The sequence below is a fragment of the Typha angustifolia genome, chromosome 15 (genome assembly GCF_048772165.1).
Source record: "Typha angustifolia cultivar Huaian chromosome 15, ASM4877216v1, whole genome shotgun sequence".
Taxonomy (NCBI): domain Eukaryota; kingdom Viridiplantae; phylum Streptophyta; class Magnoliopsida; order Poales; family Typhaceae; genus Typha; species Typha angustifolia.
In genome coordinates this window covers 6,367,061-6,389,863 of record NC_133253.1, presented here as the reverse complement: position 1 = coordinate 6,389,863, position 22,803 = coordinate 6,367,061, and the positions used below count along the sequence as shown (strand labels likewise).

The window sequence follows — 22,803 nt, the reverse complement described above, 5'->3', positions numbered from 1 at the left end:
TTCCGACCCCGTGACCTGTAAATTGCTTACCGAAAGGGTTTAATCGCTATCACAAACCAACAATTCTATATAAGAATATCTTTTATTCAAAGCACACACCTACAAATTGAAAACCAGAGTATAGGAATATCTTTAATTCAAAGCACTATATAATCTATATTTTAAAGCTAACGCTGTCAAATAAGCCATGCTCCCGAAGTCACGTATGATCAGAGACCACCACACAATGCCAACACATGTTCAAAACAATTTACTGCACTGCATTACATTTTTTTCTTTTGAGAAATAATTACTGCATTACATGTTGATACACATGATAAGCCTGCACGACAGAATCAACCATTACATGACCTATATGGAATTGTACAATAAACTAGTTTGTCTCATTGCTTGCATCAGCTGAAATGAGATTTCTCCAAGTGAAACATAAAAAAAAGGCTTAAGGAACAGGAATAGTTTTCTGCACTGATCTCCATATTCTGGACCTGGAGGTTCTTATCCTTGGTTCAGAGCTTTCCGTCAGCATGTCCAATTCAAATGGATCAAGCGATAACTTTTCTCTGACAAAAGCATCTAAATTAAAATTGCTATTAGGAAGACTCACACTCTCTTCGGCCACCTTGCCATAACTATTAATTGAGAGACTTGAACTGCTTGAAGCTTCACTTGTGGGGTTATTTGCTTCTTCTGTGCTTCTCATCGCATTTTGTCCCTTCAAATCAGAGGGCTGTTCCAAGTTTAAGAGCCGTTTTATGCTATCCAGAGCAGGATCGATGATGTCAAGAAAGCCCATAACCCATGAAGCATCATCAACAACTTCAGTACGCTGTTGATGATCAGAATAGTTAGCCTTATGTGTGTGACCAGTATCATATTTCAAGACTGATTAGATTGCTGAAATAATAAGGGACTACTATCAAAAGTTAGATTTTATGGTGATAGTTTATGCCTTTCCTTTCCTATGTTGGCATCCTTTAATAGCCTCAAAATATTTAATGGCACAGTGATCTACAATGTTGGAAAACTTTTTATGTCTTTGAATACTAGCTTTGGACAGTATAAGGTATCGATAATTGGTGCATAACGCATGTGTCCCAAATAGGACAGCAGCATGACCATCGGATTTAACAAGAGTGCAAGTGATGAATCAAAAACCATTTTACAGGGCTTAGTGTAAAAATCTTATACTTAGCTTAAATAAACATATTTTAATCAAATATCAATCAAAAAAGCCCAGTACCTAATGTATCTAGTGTGCCAGTCTATGCAGTCGAACTAGCAGCATGTCATTGACATGGCTACAGAGTTTGCTGTACCACAACATGACGAGTACTTGTTTTGTGTGTTAATCTTCCTAATAATCCTTAACGAGCAACTAGAGCATAGAGTACCTCATTCATTGTTTTAATCTCATCCAGTCTAGAATCTATCATCCAGGTCAATTTAAATTTCATAAGTTTTAGGTAAAGCAAAAAACAAAGGGCATTTCATCTTAAAGAAGTCAGATTGCTATATAATCCCAGGAAATCTACCATGTTGTAGTTTAATCTTCAAAAAACTATGGGATTCTAGGACATTATCAATAATAAACTATGAAATTATTGGCTTTTATAGTAACCTCAGGTGAAACATCTACTCATCTATTTGCACTAAGTTGAAATATAGGAAATTATGTCACTTTACTCTGAAATTGCTATTTCAGTGATTACTAGAAGAAAACAATGAAGCTGGAGAAAGAAAGAAATCTTCTTACTGACCTGCTCAAAATAAAGATTCCGAATTTCTTCAGCCCGTACAGGATTACCTTGCTTGTCCTCCAAGGATGCCCATGTCATCCATGTTATATAACTTTGGGAATTTATGTTGAGGGAAGATCTAAATAATCTTCTAGCAATTGATAAGTTGCCAATCCTCTGTTCCAGAACTCCCCAAGCCTGCAATATAGGAAATTATGCAACAGTTCCAAAGAAGCACTAACCAATAAAGCACATATATCATATGTTTAAAATTGTTCACAGGAGAGCTGGTAAGAAATAAATAATTGTACTAATTGATAAAGCACATAAACTAGAAGGTTAAACTGGTTCACTTGAGAGCAGGTAAGAAATGAATAAATTCTCAATCCCATATGATTGTATGGTTACATTAAACTAGAGAAAAAGAATTCATAATGAAGATGCTTCCTCAACTTGAGTTGCCGGAATGCATATAAAGGCAATAGAATAAAAGAAATGTGTTGGTAAAGTGCATTCATGTTATTTTCTAATATACTAATCAAGGTTTTAAAACTCGATATCAGGATTGAAATCGGTTGTCTGAAAAAATGATGTATATCGGCCGCCCTTATCGAATCTGACTATTTCTTAATTACGTAAATTTATAAATATTATTTTAAAATACAAGAAAATTTCTAAAGTTTTAAAAAAATGTCAATAAAATAAAAAATAATAATTACTGACAAAGCCTAAAAACTAAAAAAATGCATTAACTTACTCAAAACTTCAATTTGAATTTTTTTCCTTTCTTCTCTCTCTTATCTCTCCCTCTCTCTCTTACCTCTCCCTTCCTCCATCTCTTACTACCGAAATAATTTTTTCAGACTTTCTTTCCTCTCTTCTCTCTCCCTTCTCTTTCCTTCTCTTTTTCTCTTTCTTCCATGCTCTCTCTCTTATTGTCTATTAGCAATTTTTTGTTTTCTGAAGTTTTTTCTTCATTTCTCCTCTCACTTCCTTCCTTTTCCCTCTCTTTTCCTCCCACTCTCTTCCTCCCTCTCACTCACACTCCACTCTCTCTCGTCTCTCTATCTCTCTATGTTAACAAAGAGAGAAAAACAAAGAGAGAAAGGGAGAAAGAGAGCAGAGAAAGAAAAGAGAGGAAGAAAGAGAAAATGAGAGAGTAGGGAGAGGGCTCGCCGGAGTCGGAGAGAGAGAAATAGAGATGGGACGTTAGAGAGAGAGAAAAATGAAAAGTACTAACCCAAGGTTGTTAGAGATTGAGCTCACTAGATCTTGGTCGGAGGATTCACTGGATGTCGAGGTAGTCGGGATTTACTCAAATACTGCTGGCCTAGTAGGGAGAGCAAAGAAGAAAGAAACGAGAGAGAGTGGAATGGGCCCGGGTCAAATATGGATCGGATCTGATCCGTGTTTGATAGATCCCACCTGTATCGGGTGAAATCAGCAGATACGGACAATCCCGATCAGTTTCAGCTGATCCGACTCGGGATCGACTGAAACTGACATCCATGATAATATGATACTAATACCAATCTCTCATTCTCCTTGATGTTTTTTCCCTGATTAGGAGTACTTAATTCATCACACTCATATGTTCTTATCTTATATGCTAAGCCCATATATTTAATGAAATCAAATAACAAAATTTACGTTAGTGAAAGGAAATCATTTTTAAAGGAATAGACAAAAAGGATAATACTAAGAACACCATAAATTATAGACAATACAACCTTAGATGTTATGAGTCGTCTACTCATCAATTAATGCATTCTATACCTGAAGACAACGAGCAGCACTTTCACTTGTTGAATCAATTGACAAAGCTCTTTGATAGAGTTCTCTTGCTGTGCTTATGTTTCCTTCTTTCCACTCCATCCAACCCCAAGCCTAAAAATAACGCAACAGTAAAATTGACTTTGACTGGCATAGTGAAAGAAAGAAATGTTTATCACCAAAAACAAAAAGATGCTAACAATGTTGACTACAAATGCACTCATGACAAGGCTGCATAGCAAGCTTGTATGACATTAGATGGAATAAAGTTTTCAGCTTGTATGACATTAGATGGAATAAAGTTTTCTTCTTGTCAAAGAGAACATCTCAATAAGATGGAGAAGAGCACTAGTTGGTAATTGTCTAATTGATAACTTAAAAAGAACAAACCAGTTAATATCACCAAAACCTAGATAGCATCCTGAAAAAGTTAGTGGGTGCAGGACTTCATTGCAAATGCAATTTTAACCAAGAAAGGAGACTCCAGCTAAAAACAGTCAAGAACTGACAGAAGTCGGGAAAAGATGGACATTCAAGTGATAAGGAAAATGAATGGGAGTGTGCATTGTCATTAGTGATATTTTCAAAACAACTGTGCATCTTTCCCTTATTTTTGTCCTTCCATTTCTCTTCTTTGTTGCACCTTCTTCCTCTACTTCATTTTACCCCTCATTTGTTATTTATTTTCTATCTCTCTTATTCTGTTTTCTCCTTCTTGATCTCTTCTCGACATAACTTTTTCTCTACCAATTTTCAAAGTTATCAACTAATTATCAGCTATCTTATTTTACCATCTCATCTATTACTTTTTGTACTGTTACGTACCTTATTAACCATCAATTGACTGTCATTTTATCATGTATCGCACATATAAAAGGCACGAAAGCCACCAAATCTTCATAGTCACGATCTTTGCATATACATCAACTGCTTTAGAATAAGCAGGCACATTAAGTTCATTATCACTAACTCAAACGGATAGGATAGCAATATGAAGGCATAGATACTGTACAGTTCAGTGCTAAATCTTAAGAACTCAAATAAATAGAAGAAGCTTCTACTTTCAAAATCAAAGCAACAGCTATATGTGAGAAGTGCATCCTTAAAATAAACAAACAGATGACTGTGGGAAAAGAAGATAACTGAAAAGAACTCAAAATTGTTACATATGCATGCATACACATGTGTGTGTGTGTGTCAATAGTGAGAGGGTGAGAGAGTGAGAGAGAGAGAGATAGAGATCCTTACGATCCATACAGGCTGGTGTCTTGGATCTAATTTTGATGCTTTTCTAAACAATACACGAGCAACATTTGCAGATGAATATTTGTATTCAAGCAGTGCAAGTGATTGCAGAAGTACAGGATCCCTGGGGTTTACTGCATGGCCAATCTTAAGAAGCTTCCGTCCTTTGTCAATGTCACCCAGACTGGCCTCAAATAATGCCCAGATATGCCATGCAAATCTGTTTTTGGGACTAGCCTGGACTGCTTTCTGATATATAAGAAAAAGGAATGATATGTTACTTTATTTTGCCAAGAAAAGTTATTTTAGTTTATGCCAGTATGAGACCCTGAAACATAAGTCAAATGACTAGAGGTCCATCACAAAGTTAAGATGAATATCCTTCATTTTAAGAAGAAAATAAATCAGACCTAAACAAAAATTTCACCTAAATAATTGCAAACACTATGTCTATTAATTGTTGCTTGTAAAATGTATTTCTCATACAAACCATTTGAACATAGAGATTGCCAGCAGAGTAGTGCATTAGTTGCCTGAGATATATCTAAGTGGACGTGCAGACAACTGCCATGTGTTGCATAAGAAACAAGTTCTTACCGAAATCTTCGACAATTTGTTGGAAAGTTCAGAACATCATATCTATCCCATGAATTCTTAAACTATATTAAAGATTTGTTTCATTTTCACAGGATATTGACATAACATCCCCCATTGCTATGTTTCTCTGGTTAACCTCTGCTTTATTTCCAAGTTTGGCAGTTCATACTCTAATCATCATTCTCCTTTACTCACTAAGTGACAGCCAATCTTCTAGAGCTAATATATAGATATAAACTCAACCAACATATATCTCCTATGCCTCCACGTAAGAGAGTTTGAGATCTAGCATTTCTGTTACTAGTCCCGTGCTTTACAAAGTATATAGCATCTGTATAGATAGTAGAATATTTGTCCAATATTTATTTCATTAAACTAATACGTCTTATAGGTTCGACCACTCATTGAAATTATCCATTCACATAATTTCTCAAAATGAAATCTATTTTCGCGTATCATTCTTGTTGCCTCACATCTTATAATCAAAAAAGAGACTAAGACAACTTTCTTAGATAGCCATTTTATATGAAGAACTGCTTCTCTTTTGCAACCTTGGACTTGCATCAAAATAATGGCATCAATCTCCTTATCCTTTTAGGTCATCCATCACAATTGCTTATGCATCCATAGTTCCTCCTTTTGAATTGTAGTTTCCTGAAGGTTGCTTCCCATTAGCATTGATTACAGCATACATGAGCTATTAGGTTCTTCCCTTTGGCTCCAAATGTAAAGCAGGTGGCATTCATAGTTATCTTGAATTTGAATATGTATGTAAGAAATTAAATAAGAACAATGTCCAAGCTCAGATAGCAAGATGGCAATAAAGAATAACCTGGAGAGAATTGTCACCTCAAAAAGCTGCCTAGCTATGAAGTTGTTCTCTTGCTGCATTTCAACTTGAGCCCAAGCCTGTAACAAATTTCCATGTGACTTACAAGGTCCCACAAAACTCTTTGCCTAAAGCCTAAAGGTAAGCAGCCTTAATGAGAGCTTAAAAGAGTAAAAAGAGACTCACGAGCCAACTTGCACAGCTTTTGTGGTTGCATTTAGTTGCTTGCTGGAACAAGAACCTTGCCTGCTCAAAACGATTTGCTTTAGCTTCAAGTAAAGCAAGTGTTTGGTATATGTATTCATTTCCACCACAAAATTTAAGTCCTTTTGCAAGAAGATTCCTAGCTTTTTTTATGTTTCCTTGCTTTATCTCTAGAACAGCCCATCCATGCCAAGCTGCAACATGTTTCTTATCAGCCACAGTAGCAGCATCAAAAAGTTCTCTTGCCCTTCGAATATTCCCGATCTTATTTTCCAAGACAGCCCAGCACTATTCATACAAATGTAGAAAACAATTCAACTGGTGTAGAGATTTCAAAAAATCAGTTAAAGATCAAATGCAGTTCATCACATTTCATAAAATGTTGATGCAATTGAATTGAGAGTTCGTGTGCAGAGGTACCAACGTATCACTCATAGTGAAACATTACAAGATTTTGGCAGACATCGTGAAAGGACCATCTGTGATTCATCATTGAGATTTTGGTAGATTAAAGAATTAAGTTGACAAATCGAAAAATAAGTGCAAGCCACATAATAGTTAAGTTAACAAAAAGAAATGACTGATGTAACAGTGAGTACATAAAAGTGCTACTTTCTTGAGTTTATGCCAGAATTATATAAAGACGATAATGACACTTCTCTTAAAAGTTAAAAGTGCTCAACACTTGATTATGAATTATTTACAGGCTTTGCAAGAACTTATCTGTGTTGAAAACAACGATTAATCAAATACCATTGACACTGCCCACAATGTCTTAGCATGCTATCAAGAAATAGTTTTGTAAAATGGATAGAAACCTGCCAAATATACGAATTTTCCCCTTGGGTTGCTTGGCAGCCTCTCTCATACACTGATCTAGCTTCAGAATACTTTGATTGCTTACTGAGAAGCTTCCCAAGGGCAACATATACCCGTCCATCTTCAGGCCAATATGAGATACACTGATACACAAATATGGTAACACAATTACAAAGTCATTCACACACCAAGAATTTTAGAAATGAAAGTTTTCTAATAAGTTGACATAATTGCCTATTTCCCATTGTAACATAGACATATTCACTATCATCTGAGTTTTATCAGGAATTTTTTTTTTTTCACGGAAACTCACAAAGCCCACAAACATGTCCATAAAAAACAACGTCTGTTGCATCAGAAATCTAATTTTCCTATGATGATCATATCATGCAAATGCACCGATTCTGTCCATGTTAGTTTGGAAAAAGAGTAACTTTCCATAATGTGACTTATAATTTATATCACTGAAGCAACTGCATCTCATCTCCTCAACAATTTAAATTCGGCAAACAGTCATCTGTCACACATTCTAAAATCATTTTAATTCAGTAAAAATCAAATTCTGTTCTCAGTTGACCCCCAAAAAAGTTATAGAACAAATTCCACCGCCACCAAAAAAAAAAAAAAGAAAAAGAAAATTGTGCACGATACCTTAAGAAGAATCTTCTCAGCTTCTTTGAATTCAAAATTCCTGGTCAAAACCTTTGCCCGATACAATCCTAGCTCCAAGTTTATGGGAAGCGGCCTCTCCTCCGCAGCTCCACTAATCCGCTCCGGCTCAAATATCGGCATCCTCTTGGCGAATTCGGAGAGCCCCTCGTCAATCTTTGAAGAATTTGAAGACCTCTCACTTCCTTCTTCCTTCCCATATGAGTCCGTCACCGAATCGATCGCCTCCCCCTGCGAGACCTCCTTCACCGGCCGCCGCACCGCAAGAACTGGCTCCAAACCTTTCTCTTCTCCTCCTCGGTATTCTTCTACTTCTCCTACCTCGTCTTCTTCGACGTCGGATTCGGAGCACAGCAGCTGCTCCGGGACAGGCGATGGCGAAGAAGAAGACTTGGGGGAGGAAGAGGGAGGGGTCTTGAGGAGGGGGAGAGAGGAGAAGGATCGGACCGGGAGCTTGGAGGAGAGAGCTCTAGGGTTAGGATTAGGGTTTGGAGAGGGAGAAGGGAAGAGGGGAGGGAATTGGGATTTGGGGGAGGAGAAGAGCTGCATCGCTCCACTGCTCGCCTCTCTCTCTCTCTCTCTCTCTCTCGTGAGTAGTGGCTTCCAGTGGATGAAACGGAATTAACGAAGCGCGCTTTTGTGATGCGGTGAAGCTGCAATTACCAATAAGCCCTCATTAGATTATCCCGGATTCGTAAAAAGAGTCCGAATTATCTTCTTAATCAAGGGTATAATGGTCATTAAGGAAATGAAGCAAACGATGAATAGAGAGAGAGTGAGGTGCACAACACTCCACGTCGACAAATGTTGCGGGTATTAACGGTTAAGCGGTCTTAACTAGGGGTGTAAATACACCGGTAGAACGTGCATGGCACGCGAGAAACCTGTTTTGGTGGAGTTCTTGACCAAATTAGCCCTCTTTCCAACTTTATTTACCGAAATGTACCTGCACTCCAAATTTAATACTAAAATAGGTATGTTTTACTATAGCGGTAAGTAAAAAAGTGAATTAAGATGAAAAAAAGAACAATAAGCAATACTAAAGAAAGAAGGAGGAAAAGAATAAGAAAAAAATAATAATAATATAGCTCACATAGTTTTCGTACTTAAATAATAAAATTTAGTTCAGCATAGTTTTAAAAGAATATTTATAAAATAATTATATGACATCTAAATATTATTAAATTAAGTGAATAAAATTGGTGACATCATGATCTATAATTTTTTGCATTTAGAGTTTTTTTAGATTAGAAATCTATTTATAACTGAATGAATAATTTCTAGTTTAAATATAATATTTTAACTGTAATTTATACGTTTTTAAGTATACATTATAATTTATTTGTAACATAGATTAAGTTCTCCTTTTAAAACATTGATTAAAGAGTTTTTGTTTATTAAACTTATCCTAATTACATCACCATTATCTTTGATTACCATCTTATTGTATTTAAAAAGAATAATTAAAGAAACTTGTAAAGTAAAAAAATGATTAAGAGATAGGAGATGAATATGAAGATGAAGACGAAGAAGAAGAATCAATAGCATAGAAAGAAGAAAAAATACTATAGATTACGGTTTTCGTACTTAAACTATAAAATTTTAATTTAACCATAGGTTTTAAAAAATATTTAGAAAAAAAATTATGTAACGTCTAAATATTATAAAACTAATTAGATAAAATCTATGATGTCAAGATGTAACACCCCCAAAATAAAAAAAATAAAAATCCCGTGCCGCACGCGCTCGCCACCCCTACCCCTCCCCCGTCCTCTTTTCTCCTCTTCTTCCCCTTCCCTTGCCGTGCACGCTACCATCCCTTCCCCCACCTCCATTAACCTCCACCTTCCCCTCCCCGGATCGCGTTGTTTCCTCCACTCGCTACCTCTCTCCCTCTCTCGTGGTTGTCGACGCCGGAGCCAACGAAGCCGAGCGCGTAGATCGCGGTAAGCCTCAGCCCTGTTAAAACGCAATAGTTAATCATCCCTGGTGGCCGATGACCCCGCGTCCGGCCGTCGGTCCGAGAGCTCCAAGGAAGGGGCTCTTTGGACGGGCTTCGAGCCCTTTGGGTTAGGAGGAAGGACCTCCATGGCCGTCGGCCATGGAGCTCGCCTCGTCGCCTCGTCGGCCACTCCGGCCGCGGGGCGAGCTTCTCTTGCTCCCCTGTGGGCGGGGAGGATGGGTAGTGGCTCCTCCGTGGCGTGGGCTATGCCCGTCAAGCCGAGCCACGCCCTCCTCTTTTCCTCCCCTTGCTTTTCTTCCCTTCCCTCCCGGGCGAAGTGGTGAGGCGCCGACTTGAGGGCAGGCTATCTCCTTCCCTCGAAGGAGATGAGGGGGGAGATGAGTGTGGGTGGGCTGCAGGCCGCAGCCCACTCAGACTTGGACTCGGGTGGGCTGCAGGCTGCAGCCCACTAACCCAAATGTTGGGTGGGCTGCAGTCTGCAGCCCACTAATCCAACCTTGGTGGGCTGGGGTTGGACCCCAGCCCACCAAGGTCCTCTTGCTTATTAGGTGGGGTTTGAGCCTATCCATTGCCTCTAGCCTAGCCCATTTGGAGTCATTTCAACTCTATTTTATTTTTCTTCACCTGATTTAGTTAACCCGATACATCGTAATGACAATTTAGTATCATGTGAATTTTTAGGATAATATAAGACTCGCCTTAAGAGACCCTTGACTCATGTATTTGCCAAACATAAATGAGATAATTAATTCTATTAGTTCGCTAATCTTACTTCTTACTTGCGTGAATTAATATGATTAACATCGCGTGAGGGGGATTTTGAGATTTACCATACTGTGGAGACCCCTAGAAGAGTAGAGTTATACGAAATCTAGAATAATACAGTTTTAGTCATTATGCCTGTCATAACACTGTAGGAAGTGTCGGTATTAATATATGCATTTAGTATACCATGTTATATCTTTACATATACAGTTTTTAATGATTTGCTCATTGTGATATCATGAGAATGTTAATGTAGCATAAACATTAGAGTGATGATGCTCTATATGTATACCTATTGTGGATATAGAATGTAACGATCATGATGACTATGACATGCTTTATATACTCATAGACACTGCATCACTTTCATCTATCATTAGTAGTCGAATCCTGACTAGGCAGTACCCTTACTCACTCAGTCCAGGGTTAAGGGTAGAGTGTATTTTATATGACTATATTTAGTGGCATACACCTGAGGTCGGGAGCCTGTGTAACATTCAGGTAGTTACACTGTATAGTCAGAACTCGATTATGATGATAGAAGAACATGATTGTGAGGCGGGGATATAACTCTAGCGGTACCCGACGATGCAGGGTTAGGGCGTCTGTTGATGAGCCGAGGGCTCCCGATTCTCCCGTTGAGGGTGGTGATGATTTAGAGAGAGTGAGATATGGGCTTATGACCGGGGTCCTTAGTCTGATGGCCACAGACAACCGGTCACCTGTAGTGTCATCATACACGTGTAGGTGGCATTATCGCTAGATGTGTATATATCACCCTCGATGTATGAGATGATGGATGATTATGTGATGGATGATTATTTTCTTAAGAGTATTTACCTTGTGTGGTGAATAGCTCGGTGAGCGATGATAAGCATAATTAATGCTTTAGTAGGCATAAGATGATTAAACTGCTCTTTTATTGCTATACATGACATGTAAACATTATGATTGAGATGTGTACGAATAAGAGATTGCATAAAGTTTTATATCTGTGTGGACTTATCTTGATACGTTAAGAACTAGCATGTTCTAGGATAGTGACTGATAATCTTTATTGTTTGTAATGATTTAGTAACTCATGTTAAGCCATCTCAACAAGTATATTATTACTGCTAGCAAATATAGGCATACCATGCATATACATATGCGATGTCATTATTTTAGATGGTATGGATCTTACTCGTTGGGCTGTAAGCTCACCTCTTGGTGGCATTATTTCAGAGCTAGGGGACATAGGTGTGGGTAGCGAGGAGTAGCTGCTTTTCTTTTCTGCATGTCTTCTAGTTGTATTAAGCCCCTACGGGGGCGTTATGATTGATGATATATTTTAGACTTTAGTATTGTATTTTGGATGTATATTTGAAAGGTTTGTTGTGGCATGTGGAACTTGTATCCAGACTCTTATGGTTGAGTTAATTATGGTGAATTTGTGCCTTGTGAAATTATTGTACTGACAGGGTAATGTGATACACCGCGTGGGGGGATTTATCCACGCGGTTTACATGTGTATTTGGAGGTTTAGGTGTTTCACATAAGAAAAATAAGTATTAAATCCTAGGGGTACATAAGATTTGAATAAGACACACTCAACACATTCAACCATAGTAAATAAGCTAGCTTGAGCTTCTTTTCGATCTTGAATGAATTCTGAAGAGTTGTAACTACAACTTGCTAAAAGATAAAATAACCATCAACAAGGAAACTATGTGAAGCAGTGGTCTTCAACCGTGGTCATTACCCTCATCGGTGAGAAAAGAGAAAGACTATAGCAGACGGTAGTGGAGGCGATAATGATGAATAGTGACAAATTGAGAGGAGATGGCCGAGCAAGCTTCTAAGAGGAGATGGCGTCAACAAATATGAGTCACCGTCTAGGGGCTGCATGATAAGGTAAAGGGGAAAGAAAGGGGACTGTGACCTAGATAGCCATGGTTGCAGCGTCCTGACAACAGCGACCTAGGCCAAGCAAAACAAGGAGGGAAGGGAGAAAGAAAAAGAAAAAGAAATTAAAGAAATAGAGACGAGAGAAGGGAGGAGGAAAAAAAAAAAGAAGGAAAGAGAGAGGGACGAGAAAGAAAGGAAAAGAGAAGGAAGAAATACATTGCCATGAAGGAGAAAAACCTCTCCCTTCTTTCCAACTGAGGTTGAGAGAAGGGGAGAGAAAGAAGTACGCCGACAATGGTGACCAACGAGGAAAACCCTTGGTGAAAGAGGAAGAAAACCCAACCCGAGCAAACTACTCTATTAGAGTTGGCATCTGTTTTCATTATACTTTCACTATTTTTTTAAATGCTAAAATTTCAACTATTTTATACATATAAGCACCAAAAAAACCTAAATTTATAAATATATTAAACCTATAATTAAATTTTTTTTATTAAAACAACATTAATTTTATTTTTAGATAAATTGTCAAGTCGAATATTATACAACACCTTTTAATCACCACAGTAGGTCACACCCTCACAGGGCCCAATTTTTTTTTTTTTTTTTTTTTTGGGATATATTGTAAGTCTACAAGCTAATAGCCTAATAATAAACTAGATGAAGAGCCAACCTCCTTTAATTATATGCATTAATATCTGCAGGGAGAATCAAACTCATAAATTAATGTTATCGATATCTCCGATAATGAACTTTATCCGAATTATGCTCAACGGATCTATATCCGGACTCGATTAGCTATCGGGTATTAGTAGTACCCGGATTTGATGCGGCTTTCCAAAGCAGCGGAGAGGCTTCTCTTCTCCGCCTCCATTTCCAAATCGCCGGCGGCGCCGCCTTCCTCAGTTCTCCGATCTATAAAACTATTACTCCACCATGAGCTTGGAGCCCTTCAATAGGTGCTATTTCGATCCACCCCCTGCCCCTCCAAAGATTAGGGCTTCTACTTGCTCTTCTTCGCAACCCTGTTCTTGTACTTACTTTTGCAACCGATTCGAATACAATCTGGTGCAAGAACGTTCGGATCGGCACGGACGTTGCTTATTCATTCGTTCATTTTTGTTGTTGTTGTTGTGATTGGATTAGATTGGTGAGGCTCGTCGCCCGGGCGTTCTACGATGATATCACCATGAAGGGAGATAACCAGCCCAAGACTGGGAGGGGCGACAATAGAGGGATGGCCGTCGTGGTCCTCGATGCTCTCACTAGGTTCATCCTTTAATTTCAGTAAAGATTATTTTGGTTGTTAATAGTGCTCTGTCATGATTTTAACCTTCTTTAATGGTGGATTGGTCCTATAAGGCAAGTTAAACTTTTCAATATATATATATATATATATATATATCTATACGTCCATAGTATTTTTCTCCATCAGGCGACAATGGGTCAGAGAGGAAGATTTGGCTAAGTCCTTAAAGCTGCACTCCAAACAACTTCGTCGTATTTTACGATTTTTTGAAGAGGAGAAGTTAGTTACAAGAGATCATCGGAAAGAGGTTAGCATTATGTTCATCAGATTGATATGATTCACACGTACGCCATTCTTTAGTTCAAAATATGTGCTTATGTGCTCTATCTTTGTTGCGGAATGAAGAATTTTTTTCAGTCACTGTTATTATTTCAGATTTATCAGATAGTACAAAGTAACAAACCTGTGGATTCCACCATCCGGATGTTGGAATCAACCAACGAAATAAAGAATGTAGGCAATCTCAAAATATCAAAATATTCATTGACCTCAAATAAGAACATCACAATCCTGTATTTAGGCGAAATGACTTGTCACTTTATCAAAGTGTCATGAGGTGGCCTGCGATTGTGTCTAATTGATGATCTGGGACTGGTGTCTGGCTGTCCACACTAGGTAGTAATTAAGCCATAATATAGCAACTTCTTTAGGTGGTAAGCAGATATGCTATAATTATAAAAACGAGAGGTCTTAACCCAACTTACGTGGAGGATAGCTACATAGGTTTTATAGATATATACTAGTAATTTGAGAAAGCATAAAGGACAGTCAGCGAAAGCTTTTGCCATGAGAAGGTGTTAGAAGAAGGGGAAGGCGGAACGTTCACAAAGTATTCTTAAGGGAAAAAAATTTAATAATTATATTAAAAATATCACTTTTCTGGCTCCAATAGTAATGATCAAAAAACAATCTGGCAAATTTTCCATGTTTTCTGTCAACGCATATTTTGTTCCTTTAGCGCAATCTAGGACTGATCTGCGATTTCATATTCTATATGATAAGTTGGTCTACTTCATATTTGTTCTCATCAATTAAATTGATATTCTTCATTTTTCTTTCTTTGCATATATGGAGATTAAATTTCCCCCTTTTTTGTTGACTTAGTGCATCTAATTGATATTTTATTGCAGTCAGCTAAAGGAGCAAAAATTTTCAGTGCTGCAGTTGCCGCCACTGGTGATGGTCAAGTAGTTAAGGAAGGCGAAGAGAAGATAAAAATGCATACACATTCTTATTGCTGCTTGGACTATGCACAGGTTACATGTTGTAGACATTTATGGTACCTCTTTCTATTCATGTGGATAGATAAATCTTTGGGTGGTGAAATTTGCGGAGAAGAATAAACTTTCCACAAGGCAAAATATTTCTAATACCCCTGTTCTATCCTTTACTGGCACTCCCAATTCGGATATCTCTTTTGTTGGGTACTGTTCTTATTCTAGGAAAATTACTCTGTGGATATTGTTTTCTTATCTGATAAATATCACCATCTTAAATTATCTTCTCATTTATGATAAGTTAGATAATCAGATTCTCTCTCTTCATCCCACTGGTTAATTACAAATCTTGTAGTTAAACCTAAGTATGAGATATAATTTTGCGCTACTTATGTTCCTGATGGTCTAATTTCTGCAACAATCATTATGTTTCTTGGAACAAAGGCCCGTTTGTGTTGATGATTTCCTAGTATTGAATATTTGGAACTTATAGATTTCTTTTGTTTGGTCATTCCTGTTTACTTCTATCTTATCCTTTCTTAATGCTCATGCTGTTAATATATGTGCATTCCTTGTTAAGTCTTTGGTTTTTAGTGCCAAGATGGACGATGATACTCTCTGTGGTATTCTTACAATATCAAGCCTGTTGATTGCTTCTCATATTCTCCTTCAATTGACATCATGTTCAAGGATTTGATGCCTAATTGAAGATTATTATTTTGCCTAGTGGTTTTAATGATGTTCTTGGCAGTCTGCTGTTTACTTAATTACTTTCCTGTTACAATTTGGTGTTTAACTCTTTGATACTTGAGCTTGTAGTCTTCATGTTGGGTAGCTTTGGAATTTAATAATATCACACGAAATTTCTCACACTAGCTTGTTGTTTTCTGGTTTTCTGTTACCATTGATATGTGGAATGACATGACATGATTATGATGATGATATCTGTGTGATTATCATGTTGTATTACCTGTGCATTAATATTCTAGATGCCAGATAAATAACAGAAGCAATTTTGCTATATTTGCATTTTCTCTGAATGTTTTGCTAGTGTAATGCCATGTACTGATTTATGGAGCTGTTTTATGTACCTGGTCAAGTGTTTTTGTTGTTTTTTAAGAATCATATTTTGATCATAGTGGTAGATTATTTATGTAGATGCAGGAAAGGTTTCGTTGTGAATCACTTGTTTCCTTATTTTAAAAAATGGCAAGTCCAACGTATGTGGAATCTGGGTTAACTTCCACGGTAAAGATAATCCAATCCGTAGTAAATGCTGTTCAGATATTAATCACATAACTGACTGAAAATTTATAGGTTCAGCCTTAATTCAGTTCCCACTTTTAGTGCATTATTTCATTAGCTTTCTGTGAAGTTCCTTTTTATTTTTCTTCTATTTCTTAAATTGAACAAAAACTTGAACAGTAATTTTCTAAACAACCTACTGCCTAGAAAAGCGGTTCAATCCAGACTCTCGATTTGGACATACATGAATTCTTTTTCTCTATTGTCTCTCCTTTTCCCTTTGGAGGAGGAGGGGTATGTACAACAACCAAAGAGGTTTAAGTGTGTTAGATGGATTATATGGTAGAAAACGAGGAGTTATTTGTTACTTGCTATTTCTTTTCCCTTAATTGTTTTCATTTTTATTTTTACTTGAAAAAAGTAGAACTTTGATATGTTGAGCCTGGATAAATTGCCCTTCGTGTAAATGTTGAATCCATTTAGACTTGTTGCACACTGTAGGGTTGCATAATGCTTAAATTGCTGTGTAGGTTAACAATGAAACCCTTACTGTACGATGGTTAGAAGTATCAACTTTAGCTTTTCCTTCAGTTTTTTTTTTTTACTTAACCATGATACTGACGTTTTTCCTTTCTTTTCTATGATATAGATCCATGATGTTGTAAGATATCGAATGCATAGAGTGAAGAAAAAGTTGAAGGATGAGTTGGATAGCAGGAATACAATCCAAGAATACATATGTCCTAATTGTGCGAGAAGGTAATAAAGTAATTGAAAACTCTTTCAGATGACAGACACAAGCTTTATACTCTTTAACAGGCCGTTGACGTTTATAAATGCCAACTTTCAGATATTCAGCATTTGATGCATTGCAACTTGTAAGCCTCACTGATGAGTACTTTCATTGTGAGAATTGCAATGGTGAACTTGTTGCGGAGAGTGACAAGCTTGCTGCTGAGGAAATGGGAGATGGTGATGATAATGCAAGAAAGCGAAGGCGTGAAAAGTTGAAGGACATGCTTCAGAAGATAGAGGTGAACTCTGAAGTGCTTTTCTATTTTGTGGAATATCCTGGATAAACTTTTGGCCCTGAAGATCATAAGGAAGTAACATGCATGATGCAGAGATTGTCTTAACTCTTAACTAAACATGGTTACCTAAATTTTGTCCACTTGGGAAAAACCTCCAAATTAAATTCTTATATATGTATTGTGACTATTGTCCCTGATGGTCCACATGCAATCCTAGAGTACCAACATTTTCTTCCTTTCTGTCTTTTTTGAATGATTGAGGCTACGCCTAGTTAGAAGAGAAAATATAAAATAAAATAAAGTAAAGATAAATAAATACAAAGAATCATCTCCATTGTCTCCGGACATCTAAGAGGACCACTTTAAAGCTAGTTGGCATGCAACCAAAATGTTGTTCCTTGTTTTCTAAGAAGCCTCCATAAAAGAAAGTGCTATAAAGTTGTCCTAGCCTTTCTATATTTCCCTTGGAAGGGAAATCCTCCAAAGGATCCAGTGTTGCATACAGAGGAAGGGTGATTGAGAGAATCAATAGGTCTTGAAGAGGAGTCAGAATGGCCTTTTGGGAGAAGTGCCGACACATTAATGTATCCATGCAATTACTGGGTATGACATTGCATATCCTCGGAAATATCTCCATCTTCAAACTTCATGAAATGGCCATTGTTATAGATTAACCAGAATCCTCAACAGAAGTCACAGAAATTGCTAAAATACTTAATGGATTATTTCTAATTTAGTATTTTGTTATTTCTCTTCAATATCATATGTTTGCAGGAGCAACTAAAGCCATTGGCATTACAACTGGCAAGAGTTAAGGATTTAGCTGTTCCTGAATTTGGAACTCTGCAAGCATGGGAAGCTCGCGCGAGTGCCGCTGCTCGTGCAAATGGTGATTCTAATGCAATCGATTCATCTAAATCTTCTCAGGGACAAGGATATGGTGGAACGCCAATGCCATATCTTGGGGAGACAAGAGTATGGCTTTATTTGCAGATTAGATGTAGAGTTCTTATTTACATTTGCTTACTGGCATGAGTTTCTGATAAACTAATGTTACTACATTTTTTTGCAAACACAGGATATTACACTTTCATACTTTTTCCTTCTATAGAAATGTTAGATTTCAAATTTGATCTACTCTTGATATTACATGCGACTGCATTCTTTTCTAAACTACGTTGTGATGCCTTCTCTTTGGGAACTCTCTCATCTCTTATCCTGCAATCTTGTATGCAAAAAGATTATTTATTTGCATGAGTATTAAGGAGCTACTTACAAAACCGCTGATTACACATCACCATTGTGATGTTTAGTATACGGGGTTGTCAACTATGTGCACAAAGGCCATAGGTACTCACAAGTTGAGCTTGAGTGAGTTGACTTGGCTTGGCGCAAAATAATGATAAATCGGTCTCATCTCTTAAGCTTGATTGCCATTAGTCTTAAGTCAATTATCTTTATTATGCATTTGCTATTTATAGTGATTAGGGTTATATTTGCTTTTTCACACTTGTCTCCCAAAATACCAAAATACAAAATTCTCTCACCTTCTCCAACCTATTAAACTCAAATTTACCTAAACCCAAACCAATTCAGCTTACCAACTCAACCCTATCTAAATCTATTAGACCTAACCCCATTCGACCCCTTAGCCTTAAACCCAACCCCATTCCCATCTTAGCTTTATCTAAACCTACCTTAATCCCAACCCAATTCCTTCCTTCACCAGACTCCTCATAGCCAGCAACTTCTCCACCGACGTTGCCGCCAGTAGTGCTCTCCATTGATGCCGTCATCGCCAGTGTCGCTCTCTATCGACGCTGACATCGCCAACCTTATTCTCCGCCATTGCCAACGCCATCTTCTTTGAACTCTGCCCCCCTATCGTCACTTGCTTGTAGCCGCCAACCCATATCCTTCGCTGTCGTGTCTCCATCGACTTCTCTCGTCCTCATGATTGATGCTATTTCTGAAACTGAGGACAAACCTTGACATCATGAAGATTTGGATGTGAAACCCTAGTTTGAGGGTGAAGGTGTGAAATCTATAGTTAAGCATGATGATACTTGATTTGACTAAGAGCGGTAAGAGCCCGACAGACTAGAGCAGTTTGAGGAAAGTCTCAGTCCATTGCTCGAAGTCACTAAGGATAAGTCTTATTACTAGAAAAATTAGAGTGTGAAACTCTTGCTTGAGGGTGGAAGTGTAAAACCTACCCTTGAATCTGATGATATTTGGCTTAATTGAAGTGTCTTGGGGTGTCAGGAAACTATAAGACTGAAGTAACTTGAATGCTGCAGGGGACATACTCGACAGAGTCGAGTTCTCTCCCACTCGGGGAGTATGATGCGAACATTAGTGATATATTATACAAGCGCATGTATCAATGCAATTTCTCTTTCAGGAAATTCGTCTTAAGTCAATTATTTTTATTATACATTTGCTATTTATGGTATTTAGAGTTATTTTTGCTTTTTCGCAATTGTTGAGGATGTTATTTAGTTATTGTCATTTATAAGGTTTATATATAGATCAGCTTTTTACTTAATCGGGGTTAATGAAGAAATGAATTTTTTTTGAGATCTCCAATTAGTGTTTTGGATGTAAAAGCCTAGTTGAGAATGGAGGTGTGAAATCCTATTCTTTTTCTCTTCCTTTCACCGTCATCGTTCCTAAAATCCTAATGATCCCATTGCTTCACATTAGAGTCATTTTGTCTAGATTTTTTATGTACAAATTGGCTATTATACTTCAGCCTATTTTTCCCATTGAATTTTCTAGGAGTTCTTTTACCTTTCACTGCTTAAAAAGTTGGGTGACAAAGGCCACTATTATTTATTAGCCAGAATTAATTGTTTTACATTATGGTGTGCAAAAGATGAGCATTGCTTTTAATTGACTGATTTCATGAGTGCAGTCTCAATGCTTTTATTGCAAATTCGTGGATCGTAATTAATTTTGGTGAAACCAACTTATATGTGCTTGAATTTTCAGTTGGAATCATGGAATCTTTTGCGATACTTACAGATAAAAATTTATTGCTCAGACCATATCCTTGTCCAAAATAAGTAGATGATTTGTAGTGTAATTCTTGCAGGTTGAAGTTGCACTATCTGGTCTTGAAGTTAAAGAAGAGGAAACTGAGTCTGACACTAAGGCCACAGCCATGAAGGTTTTACCTCCATGGATGATTAAGCAAGGAATGAACCTTACAAAGGAACAAAGGGGAGAAGTCAGGCCTGGATCAAGAATTGATCAAAATTCAGAACCAGTTGATGACAAAAAACAAAAGGACATTAAGGAAGACGAAAAGAGTATACAGGCTAGTGGAGGAACTTCGATATGCATTCTGTATTTTAAGTTTTACTTTGAGCACTATATCTTCTGAGTTATGGCTTAAAGCTGCGGCTTATGAGAGGTTTTCACTTTTGTAGGATGAGTATCTGAAAGCCTATTATGAAGCTTTAGTGAAGAGGCAGCAAGAACAAGAAGAGACAACAAGGAGGATGCAACAACTAGAAGAAAACAGAGCTTCCACGTCTGATCAAACAGTTGGTATTTCTGAGGCATCTGCTGGGCGAAGAGTTGGTATGAAATCAAAACGAGAGGATGATGAAAATGATGATGTTGAGTGGGAAGAGGCTCCACCTTCAGGTCTATTTCTGTCATTCCAGTTCATTAATTGACGTTAGTACATAAACTATTCTTTTGTGTAAACTATATTATTATGACATTACAGTTCAAAAATTTACATAGATTTACATAAATTTATGGGCACGGGTGTTGTATTGCTAATTGTGGGTTTAGGGTTTAGGGTTGAGGTTGGAAGTTTGTGCAAAACTATTCTTTTGTACGCCAGCAAAGTAATTTATTCACAATGCATACGGTAGTGTTATATCTTATGGGTAGTTGATTGCAAGTCAGTTGTTTAGTTGATGAAGAGTATAAGGAAGCAGATTCTAGTGGAGAAGATAAAGAAGTGGATTGTTCTTTTGTGCAAACAACTATCTGAGAGTTTGAAGTATGCTTAAGAAATCACATCTCATGCTTGAATTACATAAAACATGTAAAACCACATCTTCTTTAAACAGAATATGTATTGTTATAACTGTGCAGAAGCTATGCTATAACACCTTGAAATAAACATCTATTTTTGGATTGCATATTGATGAGGCATCCTGTCATACCCATCCTGTTATTTATGTTTCAGCTATTAGTCTTTCATTTCCTTGTATCTTAAAAGCTTAGATATCATCTCGATCTTTTAAATGTTTTATGCTCACCTTTCTACTCCTCTGTTAAACTCCCGGCTGATCATTACCAGTGGTTTCACTTATTGATGGATGATTTGAAAGATGTCAACCTGGTAACTCATGCTTTCAATTTTTTGAACTGATACAGGCAATACAGGTGAAACATATAGACTAGCTGATCTGAATGTTGAGGCTGATGCATCTGCTGATGATGAAGATGACATTGACTGGGAGGAAGGTTGAGATGAGAGTGTCACTTTCATATCAGCCTGACTGAATAAGGTGTTCTGTTTCTGTTCTAGGTACAACATAATCTGTAGTGCTATCATCAAGATGACGTACCAAACATATTATGCATGATACTAGCCAAGTCGCTAATTTGATATACTTTATCTGCTTTGATTCTGTAGGAAGGACTTGAGATTGAAGTCAAATATTCATCTCTCTGAACTTTCTACGAGGTTGGACTTGAATCATTTGAAGGACATCTTCACCTGTGTTTAAGTAGTAGTGCTGTAATTGTATTTACATGGACCTAGATCACATGGCAAATTTGCTTGCCCTTGAGAAGCTTACCACTGCAAGGAGAGAAAAAAAGAAAAAAAAAAGATGTATGTAACATTAGATTGTATTCTGCCCATGTTATCCAAAACAGATTATCTTGTTATAAAACTACGCCAATTGTGACCCATCTTTACGATGGTGGTATGCGAAATCTCCTCTTTAATGTTTATTTCTGTCTTTCTTTTCTCTGCTGTAATATTAATTCATGTGCAGTTTTTGGTGCTGTGAGGCAGCTCCGTGTCATGAATTAGCCTGGTCTTATTGTTGTCTACTGTGCACTCAACAAATCCTGGTAGCTTTCATGTAACTAACTACTACCTCATCACATAAACACAATGCAACAGCTTCCAGCTTCATCAGATCGTAAAAAGAGTGTTATTTTATTTATCCTTTTAAAAGTAAAAAGTCTGAAGCTCTCACACCAAAAATATACCAAACAGCAGACCTACATCAAATGGAAAGCAATAATTCTCAATCAATGATCGCATGCTATTTCATATACACTTCTCAAATTTTTATATATATATTCTCTCAAACCCAAAAGAAATAAATAAAAAATAATAAATTTTTTTTTAGATCGGCAGATATATGTGGTAAAAAAAAATTAAGAAAGTGTACGTAGAAAATAATAATGTAGAGTGTCCACGCATTACTATTCCTCACCAAAAAATAAAAACGAGCAATTGGTGGTTCAGGC

At 37.2% G+C, this 22,803-nt stretch overlaps 2 protein-coding genes across 3 annotated transcripts; one reads left to right on the top strand and one right to left on the bottom strand.

Annotated features, from left to right (window-relative positions):
- Positions 1–237: 237 nt before the first annotated feature.
- Positions 238–8,473, bottom strand: LOC140779871 (protein high chlorophyll fluorescent 107). Its single transcript, XM_073125188.1, has 8 exons — positions 7,855–8,473; positions 7,203–7,346; positions 6,367–6,672; positions 6,201–6,260; positions 4,758–5,003; positions 3,513–3,623; positions 1,758–1,934; positions 238–826 (listed from the first exon to the last, which is right to left on the bottom strand). The coding sequence occupies exons 1-8, from the start codon at positions 8,419–8,421 to the stop codon at positions 440–442; spliced, it is 1,998 nt and encodes a 665-aa protein (XP_072981289.1). The 5' UTR covers positions 8,422–8,473; the 3' UTR covers positions 238–439.
- Positions 8,474–13,286: 4,813 nt separating this feature from the next.
- On the top strand, positions 13,287–22,257 carry LOC140779872 (uncharacterized). Of its 2 annotated transcripts, none has more exons than XR_012107408.1 (11): positions 13,287–13,446; positions 13,634–13,756; positions 13,923–14,043; positions 14,927–15,052; positions 16,908–17,017; positions 17,109–17,292; positions 18,064–18,264; positions 20,387–20,611; positions 20,724–20,943; positions 21,691–21,844; positions 21,953–22,257. XR_012107408.1 is itself a non-coding variant. In XM_073125189.1 (11 exons), the coding sequence occupies exons 1-10, from the start codon at positions 13,424–13,426 to the stop codon at positions 21,783–21,785; spliced, it is 1,428 nt and encodes a 475-aa protein (XP_072981290.1). In that variant the 5' UTR covers positions 13,287–13,423; the 3' UTR covers positions 21,786–21,824; positions 21,953–22,257. The 2 variants fall into 2 exon arrangements, 1 of the variants encoding a protein (XP_072981290.1); XM_073125189.1 differs by having other exon boundaries at positions 21,691–21,824.
- Positions 22,258–22,803: the final 546 nt, after the last annotated feature.